The sequence below is a fragment of the Lissotriton helveticus genome, chromosome 4_1 (assembly GCF_964261635.1).
Source record: "Lissotriton helveticus chromosome 4_1, aLisHel1.1, whole genome shotgun sequence".
Classification (NCBI taxonomy): Eukaryota; Metazoa; Chordata; class Amphibia; order Caudata; family Salamandridae; genus Lissotriton; species Lissotriton helveticus.
Window position 1 is genome coordinate 124,592,516 of NC_136063.1, and position 12,563 is coordinate 124,605,078.

Genomic DNA, 12,563 nt, shown 5'->3' on the forward strand with positions numbered 1-12,563 from the left:
TGACATTATTTACAGAATTCGAAATTTTTTCAGCTGAAAAGGCTTTCTTCATTTTGGGCTGTATCTAGTCCTTTTTAGGATAAATATTTCAACCTTACCATAAATAGTATAAATCAATCAATACAAACTTTAATTTATTTTCGAAGAAAATCATTCAAGTTTTTAGTATAAATGTATCCATACTCAAACTAGCAAACTTAAGTCGAAAACTGATATATCCGTGTATAAAATACATAAAGAGGTAATTACTTTGAAAGTCTGAATCTTTCAAGACAGTGGAGACTCACAGTACATTATTATCAAGGTGCACATAAAACCCCTAATAAAAAATGGAAACAAAAAAAGCACAGCTTAAGGGGGAGGGGCAGGAGTTGTAAATATAGGTAGGCCGATCTGATTTGCTTAAATTTATATGCAAAGAAAATAGGTTTTACAAATGTGTGTTGCAGGGCAGACAATTTATGCAAAGCAAAACTATTTGCATGGAGGTACAAATGGAAACATAATCACAAGTACAGGGGGTTCAAGTAGACTCTGAGCACCAAACACCCTTTCAGAATAACAATGCCTATTTTTTGTAGAAACAATGTTACTTGTATCTGAATGTATTCCCCAGTCATATTGATCTTTGGTGGCTATAGTCATAATGGAAACATGTAATCCTTTTTTACAGGTTTTATTAACCAAAGAATAAGATTATAATGCATTAAGTCAACCCAAAAATGAGCTCATGCACTAGCACTTTATTACGTGAATTCTTGAATAATTAGGACTTTTATCAAAGTGACCTTCCTTTTAGATAATTCTTACTTTTTCTTTAACTGATTGTGCATGGGCTAAACAGTATGTTCATATTTCATGTAATTGTTTTAATTAACTAAATCATGAGGGATGTGGCCAAGATGGTGGGCGGCTAAGACGTATTTCACTGTCTCTCCATCCTCGCCACTGAAATAGCTCTGAATAGCACATTGCCTGGCAATCAAATCAACCAGCGTCTGCAGTATTGGCCGGCAGAACTGAATTTAAGGTAGCCCCGAGGCAATCCCATTTAGAGCCACAACTGCCTAATTTTGGGTATGCCCCTGCAACCAAAGGGCCTTTCTTTTCCATAAGATTGTAGCCAGCAGGTACCGCAGAGGAGTATAGCAGTTTCTATAAAGGAGCCCAGCTTTCCTGCGAGGTCTTGACTGCAGGGCAGATGGCCCATCAAGCCCAGCTAAAATCCCACCTGGGAAGCCCTTGGAGTGAGCTTCTGCTAAAGCACAAGTTGAGACTTGCAATAGATCTTACCCCAGTATCCGAACCTGCCTTATGTATGCTCCAGCGCCCTTGTTTCATGGTAGTCAAGCCATGTGGGTGGCCTGCCTATTGTGGGAGGTGCCTACTGGGACTCCCAATGCTCATCTAGGACAGAGAGCTGCATCGACTGAGCTTGACTGCCTGCGTTGGGAAACAAGTGCCTGGAGATTGTATGGCTTCAGCGGCATCCTAGGTGATTGTGGACACTGAGACTCACAGCTTGCTGCATGCAGTGATCGCGTGGGACTCAAATAAAACTACACAGAGCTGGTTGGGCCTTTGTTCGGAGGGGGATGGCAGCTCTGGGCTCTATGCCCCCCACAGTCAATCAATCAATCAATCAGTCATTTGTTGAGCGCACTACATACCCGCGAAGGTCTCAAGGCGCTGGGGGGGAGGTGGGGGCCGCTACTGATCGAACAGCCAGGTCTTTAGTATGCTCCTGAAGGTCAGCAGGTCTTGGGTCTGTCGTAGGCTCAGTGTGAGGGTGTTCCATGTCTTGGCGGCGAGGTGGGAGAATGATCTCCCGCAGGTGGTTGTTCTTCGGGTTGCGCGGGACGGTGGCGAGTGAGAGGTCAGCGGAGCGTTGCTGGCGATTGGGGGTGTAGAAGGAGAGCCGTCTGTTGAGGTAGGCTGAGCCGGTCTTGTGGAGTGCCTTGTGTGCGTGGATGAGGAGCTTGAAGGATATCCTGATGTTGACGGGGAGCCAGCGTGGGTTTCTCAGGTGGGGGGTGATGTGGCCGTGTCGTGGTACATCGAGGATCAGTTGTGTCGAGGCGTTTTTGATGCATTGTAGTCGATTCATGAGCTTGGTCGGGGCTCCCACGTAGACGGCGTTTCCGTAGTCGAGTCTGCTGGGTGACTGTCTTTCTTGTATCTGTCGGGATCCATCTGTAGATCTTGCGGAGCATGCGGAGTGTTTTGAAGCAGGAGGAGGAGACGGCGTTGACTTGCTTGGTCATGAGAGCGTTGAGTCGAGGATGATTCCCAGGTTGCTTTCGTGGTCGGTGGGGGTCGGGCTGCCCCCAGTGCCCTTGGCCACCAGGAGTCATCCCAGGCGGACGGGTTGGAGCCGAGGATGAGTACCTCCGTCTTGTCTGAGTTCAGCTTCAGACGGCTGATCTTCATCCAGTCGGCAACGGCCTTCTTTCCTTCATGGAGGTTGGCTTTGGTGGTGATGGGGTCCATGGTGAGGGAGAGGATCAGTTGGTGTCGTCGGCGTAGGAGAATATGTTGAGGTCGTGCTGTCGGGTGACGTGTGTGAGCGGGCCATGTAAATGTTGAACAGAGTCGGGCTGAGGGAGGATCCTTGAGGTACGCCGCAGATGATTTCGGAGGCTTCGGAATGGAACGGGGGAAGGCGGACACTCTGGGTTCTGCCTTAGAGGAAGGAGGTGGTCCATTCCAGAGCCTTGTCTCGGATCCCTGCGGCGTGGAGGCGTGCGCGTAGTGTGCGGTGGCAGACGGTGTCGAAGGCGGCAGAGATGTCTAGGAGGATGAGTGCTGCAGTCTCCCCGTTGTCTAGCAGGGTTCTGATGTCGTTGGTGGCGGCGATGAGGGCAGTCTCGGTGCTATGGTTGCTGCGGAACCCTAATTGGGAAGGGTCCAGGATTCTGTTCTCTTCGAGGTATCAGGTTAGCTGTCTGTTAACTATTTTCTCGATTACCTTGGCTGGGAAGGGGAGCAGAAAGATGGGTCGGAATTTCTTGAGGTCTCTTGGGTCTGCCTTGGGTTTTTTGAGTAGGACGTTGATCTCGGGGTGTTTCCAGCTCTCTGGGAAGGTCGCGGTCTCAAGGGAGAGATTGATGACGTTGCGTAGGTGTGGTGCGATGGAGCTGCTTGCTTTGTTGAAGACGTGGTGCAGGAATGGGTCTGACGGTATGCCGGAGCGGATTGTGCTCATGGTATTGATGGTGTCATTGACGCTCATGCTGGTCCAGGCTAGCATGTGATCGATTGTGTGTGGAGGGTCTGTTATGTTGCTGTCTGTTAGGGCTGTCTGGGTGTTGAAGCTGACGTGGATGTCTGCTATCTTGCGGTGGAAGAAGGTGGTGAGGAAGTCGCACAGTGCTTGCGACGGCAGGACGTCGTTGGTGTTGGAGGTGGGGTTGGATAGTTCCTTCATGATGTTGAAAAGCTCCTTGCTGTCATGTGTTTTGTTGTCGAGGCGGTCTTTGAAGGAGGTCTTCTTGGCAGCCCTGATGAGGTGGTGGTGGTTGCGGACGGCGTCCTTGTGTGGTGCGTGACTGTCCAGAGTTTGTTCACTGTGACATTTCTTCTCTAGCTTCCAGCAGGCTTGCTTGAAATCTAGGAGTTCTGGGGTGAACCAGCTGGCCCTCTTGCAGGTGTCTCTGTGGGGGGGGTTTCTTCAGCGGGGCAAGGGTGTTGGCGCAGTCCTCGATCCAGCATCTGAGGTTGTGGGCAGCGACGTCGGTGTTGGAGGGTTCGGTGGGTGGGCTGAAAGCAAGGTTTGCATGTAGTTGTTCTTTTGCTCCAGCAGCGGCCGGGGATCTGTTGGGCGCGGTGGGTTTCTGGAAGGTGAAATGGATGCAGCGGTGGTCGGTCCAGAGGAGCTCGGTGGTGTGGCTGACGGAGACATGCGAGCTTAAGGAGAAGACGGGGTCTAGTATGTGGCTGGTGGATTGGGTGGGCGTTGTGACAAGTTGTCTCAGTCCGTGGTTGGCGAGGTTATCGATCAGGGTTGTGGAGTTGTTGTCATTGTTGTTCTCAAGGTGAAAGTTCAGGTCTCCGAGGAGGATGTAGTCGGTGGAGGTCAGGGCGTGCGTGCGATGGAGTCACGGAACTGGGGGCAGGGTCCGGGGGGTCGGTGGATGAGGGTGCCTCTGAGAGTGGAGTTGGGGTCTGTGTGTGTCTGGAAATGCATGTGTTCGGCAGTGCTGAACGCGTCGTCGGTCCTAGTCAAGACCCTGATGCTGTTCTTGTGGACGATGGCGATTCCTCCTCTGACTCCGTTGGTGCGGTCTCTGCAGGTGATCTTGTAGCCGTCTGGGATGTCTATTGCGATGGTGGGTGCGGAGGAGTTGTTCAACCCGGTCTCTGTCAGGAAGGCGACGTCTGGGGAGCTTGTGTTCAGCAGGTCCCAGAGCTCGACGGCGTCTTTGCTTGCGGAGCGGGTGTTCAGTAGTATGCATCGGAGGTGGTTGAGGTCTTTCTTGGAGTGTGGTTTGTCGGCTCTGTGGCTGGTGTAGCTGCAGTTCCGGCAGGTGAAGGGACCGTGTGTGCATTTCCGGGCGTCCTTGAAGCAGTTGTGGGTCCATCCGGGGTTGATAGCGTGCAGAGTGTTGGTGTCATAGTGGTGGCGGGTGCGGGGGCAGGGATTCTGGCACTGGCCGCGGTGCAGGCGCGGGCGGGTGTAGACAGCCTTGCTGAGCGCCAGCGGCGCAACCGCGCAGCAGCCGGCATGTGTGGGGGGATGGGAGTGAGGAGCAGCCAGGAGGTGAGGGCAGTGAATGGGCAGTCAGGGGGGGGCGGAGCGGCAGGGGACGCAGTTGTGGTGGCGGCGAGGGGCGACTAAGGAAACAGAAGGCAAAAGGGCACAACAATTGAGGGCGAAACAAGTGGCACAGAGGGCAGAAAGGTAACGAAAAGTGCACAAAGGTCACAAGAATACAGGGGGAAACGAGTAGCACAGAAGGCAAAAAGGTCACAGGAAGGGCATAAATGTCACAAAAAACGGGGGGAAACGAGTGGCACAGAAGGCAGAAAGGTCACAGAAATGCAGGGGCAGCTAAGCAACAGAAGGCAAAACGGGCGAGGGGAGCATAAGGAAAAACCAGGCAGAGAGACAGGGGGCAGCGCGGGGAGCAGAAGGGAAACCAGGCAGAGAGAAACGGGGGCAGCGAAGGAGAGAACCGGCACAGGCGATGCTGTGCGGAGGAGGAGCGACCTACCTGGAAGGGTCAAGGGTCACTCCCGTACATCGTATGTGGATCACACCCTGAGCTATACCTTTTTGGTGCAGGGACTTCGGGTCATTGAGGGGGACCTCTTTGTGTGTGACGTGATCTGCCTCCCTTTTGGGACATTGATTGCTCTGGCCTTCTCTTCAAGAGTCGGTAAGCACCTAAAGGCCCGGCGTTTGGAGCGGGGACTCAAGATTAATCCCCATGGTGTGCATTAGAAGGGGCCTATTGATGCAGGGTCTTCCTCCTCATCCTCCTCCTATACAGGGTCTTCAGCCACCAAAGGACAGCTTTGACAGTCTCTGAGGGAGAAACAAGGCCATGTCTATGGCCCGGTCCAAGATGGACCGCTCACCTCAGGACATGCTCATGAAGCCCACTGGGGGATCATCAGGGATAAAAACATCCACAGTGAACACTGCATACCCCTCCCCCAGAGTCTAATGATGCAGACAACTCAGTGACCCTCCCTTTCCTGGGAGCCTTATTCGATATATTATGTGCAGACCTGTGGCGCTAAAGAAGGACCTTTCCTTCAACCTTCCTGATGTGCGCCATGTTCAGGACAAAGTGGGAGGGAGGGTCTCCACTTTGGGGAACAAAGAGACAGATCACAGTGAGGAGCTTGAATGGCTGCAACAGGCGGTGCTCTGGCTACAGAAACAACAAACTGATTTACAGGCTCATACTAACGACCTAGGATATTGCTCTGTGTGAAACAGTGTCCGCATCCAAGGGGTCCCAACCGATGCCAAGAGAGCCAACTTGGTGGAATACTCAGGCAACCAGGTAATTTGTAACCTGATAACAGAAGTGACCAGAAGCACACCTGTGCACAATACATGTGGATAGGATTTGACTCAAAAATCATCAGTAAAATCACAATGTACTAAATGTGAGTCAGTGGAATTCTGTTCTTAATGAACCACATTTAAATAATCAGCAGTACTTACCTGGTTTCTTTAGGGTTAACGCTTTGGTAGGAGTTGGACCTACTGTAGTATCTGAAAAGGAGATTCCCAAACTGTAAAGACTGTACCTTCAAATTTCAAGATAGATTCAAATACAAACTCTCTAATAATTTTAAGGTGCTTGCCAGTCCCATCTGCGATACATCTTTGAACCTTACTATAAATACCAATAAAATGTAAAGCATATTTGACATGTAAAAACTGGTCCTAGCACTTCTATGAAAAGCACTGGCAAAATAAATAGTTCGATTTTTCGAAGTGCTTAGAGAACTTTAGGTCACTTAATGCTGCAGTGCTGATGAACACTGCCAAGACTCTCTTGCGTGTTACAATCTATGCACACATACATATATAGAGTGAGAGAAAGTGTGAAACATATGCATTTACCTATAAGTAATGCAAATATACATAAATATGTAAACATTACTGAGAAAGGATTCGTTTTACTATATACAGTGTAGAAATAGCACTCCACTGGGCAGCATATGTTTGCATATTCAGTAGGACGACTTTCACTATTTGAATTTCCATGCAGCTTCAGAAAAACAATGTACAAAATGTAAGGTGTGAAACTGCAAAATTTACAGTAAGTTCTCAAGGATTGAAAGTTCAACGTTCTAATGTTGGTTCCAAATACAATGGCTATTAGAATTACCACCTTATTTGCTATTAGCATTCTTGTGTCAAAAAAGGACTACAGCTTCACGGAAATAATATAATTTCATCTGCATGAAGCTTCTACTGCTACATTGTGTGTACAGAGATTTGAGTCGTAGAAATCCTTAATATTTACTGAAAAGAGGAATGGATTTACTGAAAAGAGGAATGGAATGAGAGTGTTGAGCTCATTTTCGAAATCCTTCACTTGGTGGCATCAGTGATCATTGCACAGAACGCCAACAATGCCTATGGTATAACATCAATTGAACATGCACAGCACATGTCAGTGTGCCATGAAACATTAGAAGCAGACTTCCATTAAATGATGGAGGTGCTTGGGCGAGAAGTGACAATATCTAGTTAATCTTGAAAACCAAAAAAGGGATAAGATATCACCTTAGTGTCAATTCCTTCTTTACAAATTGTGGTGTGATTAATGTACAGTTAAAATAATTTTGGAACAATTCTTTTAAATCAAAGGGCAGCTATGACCCTATTTGATGGATTTCTGCTGTTTAACCAGATACAGATTAAGGTCATGAAAGTTTTTAGAAGTTTCCCAGATGTCACACAGATATCTAAGAATACATTTGAAAAGATCTGCACATATATATTAAAAGCTAAAACAGATTATCACTATATCTTAATGGCGGCAAGGTGATCTACAGATGTCAGTTCCTTTAACCATTTTTGCAAAAACAAATATACTAAGGGGAAAACGGAGGAATTTATTGTTATTTTCACAAGGGCAAACACTCAGTTTGAGTGTTGGAGTGTTGGGTAATAAAAGGGATGGAGCAGCACTTCAAAATATAAAAGCCTATCATATATTAGATGGTTTGTTTTACTTGTCCCCCTATGCGATTCAGTGGAATATTGTAATGTAACACGTTTAAGGCTATATTGAATGTGATGAGCTGAACTTACCTTGTTTCTTTATCGTTTCTACTTTGACACCTGAAAAAGAAAATAATCAATTGTAAAGACTGTATCTTCAAATTTCAAAATTAATTAAGATACATACACTGTATTCATTATAAAGTGGTGCCCAATCCCTTTTGGGATGTAGTGAAGGCAGGGCCCTGCTTGTGCACATTGCTATGTTAGCATAGGTTTAAACGCCATTTTATCTTTTTGCTGCTGTTGCACACGACACCATATGTAACTGTTGTTGTAAGTTAGGCTGCGTACATTATTTCACATTGAGAATGGCTTGTTTTCAACATCCCTAGACTTATATCTCGACCTTAGTCTGCACAGTGAGTTCTGAAGCCTGCAAGGTTATCATAACAATGTTAGGTCTTGTTCGGGCTGATCGGCTCATGCTCGAGACACAACATGCACGCAGCTGCAGCTAGCTGAAATTCTGGAGCCTTTAATATTGCCCTGCATGCATGAGTTGGGCACTTGGAGAAAATATGTTTCCAGAGAGAGAGAGCTTTTGCAGATCCTGATGTGATTCACCTCTGCTGATCTTGGAGGTATGGGCTTCCCCATTCAAGCCTAAGAGACCTTCTATAATTATAAATAGGGCTCCCGGTTTCATGGTATTTATTTTTTTAACATTTCCGTCTGCATTTATCCATATCTATTTTTTTGTCATTTTATCTGTATATATCTGCATTTCTTTTTGCGCAAGCAAGATAAGACTCTGAAGCTAGTATTTTTCCATGTTTATTTAAATAGACAGTGCACACAGTTGTTAAAGGTTTAGCTATATTCATATGTACGCCAAATTAAGTAAACACAATACATTAGTGAGCTGCTGCTGTGTTACAGAATTTAAAACACTATGGGCCATATGTAGGTGGCCAAATACCGGTTGGTAACGGCCGATTTCGACCGTTACCGACCGGTATTTTGAGTTTCAGATGTAGGTGGCCAAATTATTACCGATTCTGTAAATTTACCGAATCGGTAAATTTACCGATTCTGTAAATTTACCGAATTGGTAAATTTACAGAATCGGTAGTATGGGATTTAGGTGGCACTGGAAACAGTGCCACAGGCCCTTAGGAATTAGTTATTTACTATGAAATACAATTGCATGGTAAATAACGAATTCCTGTATACATGCACATCGGTGCATGTACACCTGTGCCATGTGGCACACATACATGCCCCAAGGGCACACAAGACAGAATCAGGGGTGCAACAGGGTATCAAAGTGACACCCTGTCCCCCTTGACAAATCGGTAATTTTACCGAATCGGTATTTACCGATTCGGTAATTGACCTTGATTCCTATGGGCCTCAAGGCCCATAGGAATCAATGGCAATTACCGAATCGGTAAATACGGATTCGGTAATTACCAAATCTTACCGATTCTTTAATTGTTACCGAATTATTACCTACATGGCATTTACCGATTTGTAAATACCGAATCGGTAAAATTCGGTCTTTACGATTCGGTAAATGCCATTTACCTACATATGGCCCTATGTCACTAGCCATGATTATTAGAAGTAAACACATTTCGAATTTAGGTGGGTGCATCTGTGCACTGTCAGTGACCTAGCTAAAGAGGGGATGAAAGAGCTGACAGCTCTCATGATAATTTAGATATATTGGGTGCCTCGTTGCCTAAATTGCCAGTTCCAGGCTCCTCTCTGCAGAATGCTCTGTGGTGCACATTGCTGTCCACACCTCTGAGTCAGCAATCTCTTATTTCTGAACACCAAGGATCTTTAAAGAGTCATGCCAATACCATTGTCCCATCACCACCTTTCACCACGATCTCCCATGTGGATAGGGCAGTAATGAGAATACATCATCTTCCTGGTGTGGGAATACAGTTGCACTCCTCAGAAGTTAAAAGCCCTGCATTAGTCCTGCCAGGATCTATTTCACTCACACTTCTGAAGTCTGAAATAAGGAACACCCACATGAGCCACGCTAATGCAAACTACATTTTCCAGTAGGGAGACACAGTCCCTGCATTGAAGACGCTGGGTTTTGGAAATGCATCATTTGCTTTATTTTACTTTCTACTTCCCTAGTAGCATTAAACCTTTTACTGAACTTAGATTACAAAGATCCGTTTGTTGAAGTAGTTTTCTGTGCTTAAGTGCGTAATACCACACAGATTAACTGCGGTCACGGTGGAAAAAACACAATTTAACTTTGAAAAGATATGCCCTGGCTGTCTCTAGCAAGATGCAACTTTCATGAATGTTTACATTCTGCTATTGTTGTCTTGCTGTGTTTTTCCATGCCATGCAAAGTCATGGTGGAAAGTTTAGTTTTATAGCCTGCAAGGATCTGAATGTTAATTTGACCTAATTTCCTAGCTGTTTTTATGCTGCCAGTCTATAAGCCCTATTTGGGTCACATTCAAAAGTATATTTTTTGTTTCACAAAGTGACTCAGTGGCTATCCGGTTAATTACTTATTATTGTCACACACATTGAATATACAGTTAAAATAACTGAAGCCACAGGTAAAAGAAAGGGTTGAAAGAGTTTTTGAATGCTTTGTCACCCTGCCGATCCTCACAATCTATACTACAATCAACTAATTTCTACCCTCTTGCATTAGCTACTTACCGTGTCACTGCCTCCTTAAGGAGCACTCAGTGAAACAACAGGGCTATAGAGGGCAGGTCAGAGGTCAATACAAGACCATCATAGGAAGGAATTTTTGCCTATCAAAAGATTAATGGCCCTGCAGGTGTTAATTTGGGCAGGCACACCGAAATCAGGAAGAGGAGGTAACCATTTGGCTGGAGCAGGAATGGCCAAACAATTCTCTGATCCCGGTTTGGTCGTATTTATGTGTAAAAATCAGTTTAAATTGAAAACCGGGAGCCTTAATTATAAAACATAGTTCCAATCTAGTGAGGGTGGCATACAAGGCGCTATAGGACCTGTTTTCACTATCATTATAATATGATTTCTTAATTTGTGTTTTATGGAATTGTAACAATGCTGATCATAATATTTTTATCATATGCCTGCTTATGTTAGCAAAAATACTGCATCTTAGAGCACGTCTTTAAAATAAACATTTTAAACTTTATTGTGTCGCTTTTTACCCATGTTGTGGTCTGGTATGAAAATAACAAACAAAAGAGTGTTCTTGATTCCCACCATTTCTGAGTGTATCCTAAGTTGTGTGTTCTGGGTTGTCTAATAATTGGTTCATTGCTATAGGATGAAGAGGTAATGTGACACTGATAGTAGTCGGTTAGGGGTTCTAGGTACTGAGGTGAGTTTTTTGGTTCACCAGAATTCACTGAGGTCCTGGGTCTCTGTGCACAGTTCTGTGTATGAGCAAAATATGTGCAACAGGGATGCATCTTTGGGCCTTACTATGAATTCCAATAAACAGAAAATCACATGAAATGGGATGAAGCGGGGTATTGTAAATATTGTCATTAGGGTCCAAGCATTACCATTAAAAGCACAGGGAAAGGATAACTGGGGAACATAAACAGTGAGATCCAGCCAAGTGCTTAGAGGACTTTAGTTCTCTGTTAGAAATTGGGTCTCTAGTTGGGCAGAGGTATGCAAACCCTAAATTAACCTGTGAGAAACCACTGGTAGCTTGGCACAGAGCAGTCAGGCATAACTTAAGATGCAATGTGCACACAACACACAATAATACAGTGAAAACTCCACAAAAAGACTCCACACCAATTTAGAATGAGTATCATGTTAGTAATAAAACAAGACCAAAATGATAACATTCCAATCAGTAGAGGTTAAGATATGAATTTTTAAATATTAAGTGCAAAAATAACATTAAGAAGCAAATCGTCCTCAAGGAACTAATTGGTCGCACTGGACCAGGACAAGAAAGTTTTCAGGCTGCCCACAAGGGATCCCAGGCTGGCCTCAGGACCCACCCAGGACCAGCTGAGCAAAAGCACCTTAATCCTTGCCACAGCATGATATGCGTCAAGGATCCCCACCAAGGTGGGCTGTTGAGACAAATTACTCCAGCCTACTGCATTGATGCATCGGTTCCATTCCGTCAAACTGCGGGAAAAAGAAGCAGAGTGCAAACGCCTAGAGAGGAGATGGAGAGGAAGCTATTCCGAGATAGAGAGGGATGGATATAAAAGGGGTCTGAGAGAATACCACGCTCTCATCCGGAAAGCCCGCAAAGCCTACTACTGGACCAGAATTAAAGGTGCGGATAACTCTAATAAAGGAGCTGTTTCTAGTATATAAGGAACTGTCAGATCTCGCCAGGACAGCAGCCCCCATGAGTGGATCAGTTAAATCATGTAATCAGGTAGCAGAGTTCTTTGCTAGTAAGGTAGACAAGATCTACTCTGCCTTTCCAGATTCAGCCAGGATGGGTGATGGCAAGACTGAAACCCCCATTATCCAAGACAAGAACTGCCTTACTGCATTTGTGGTACCCTCTCGAGAAGCTTTATGCCAGATTGTAGGAAGCATTAAATCTGGCTCCCCCAGAGACCCAGCACCCCCCAAAATACTTCATGGCAGTATAGAAACTCTTGAGCCCCACATCAGACATTTACTTGAACTCTCCTTCAACTCAGGATATGTACCTAAAACCTGGAAGAAAGCAGTGGTCCTTCCTCTGAGGAAGAAGCCCAATATTAGTATGGAGGAATTAGAAAATCTACGTCCCATCTCGCTGCTCCCATATTTCGCTAAGATCACGGAAAAAGCGCGGTCAATAAACAACTCTCTGCCCATATGGAGGCCAACAGCTTGCTTCACTCTTCCCAGT

At 45.6% G+C, this 12,563-nt stretch overlaps 1 protein-coding gene across 1 annotated transcript in view; it reads right to left on the reverse strand.

Moving 5' to 3' along the window:
- LOC144827955 (uncharacterized) overlaps positions 1-12,563 on the reverse strand; it is a 456,431-nt gene that overhangs the window by 356,351 nt on the left and 87,517 nt on the right. The window contains exons 4-5 of the mRNA XM_078686115.1: positions 7,784-7,813; positions 6,179-6,229 (exon numbers count right to left, since the gene is read on the reverse strand). Of these exons, the coding sequence (XP_078542241.1) occupies positions 6,179-6,229; positions 7,784-7,813 (81 nt within the window). The remainder of the gene's footprint in view (positions 1-6,178; positions 6,230-7,783; positions 7,814-12,563) is intronic.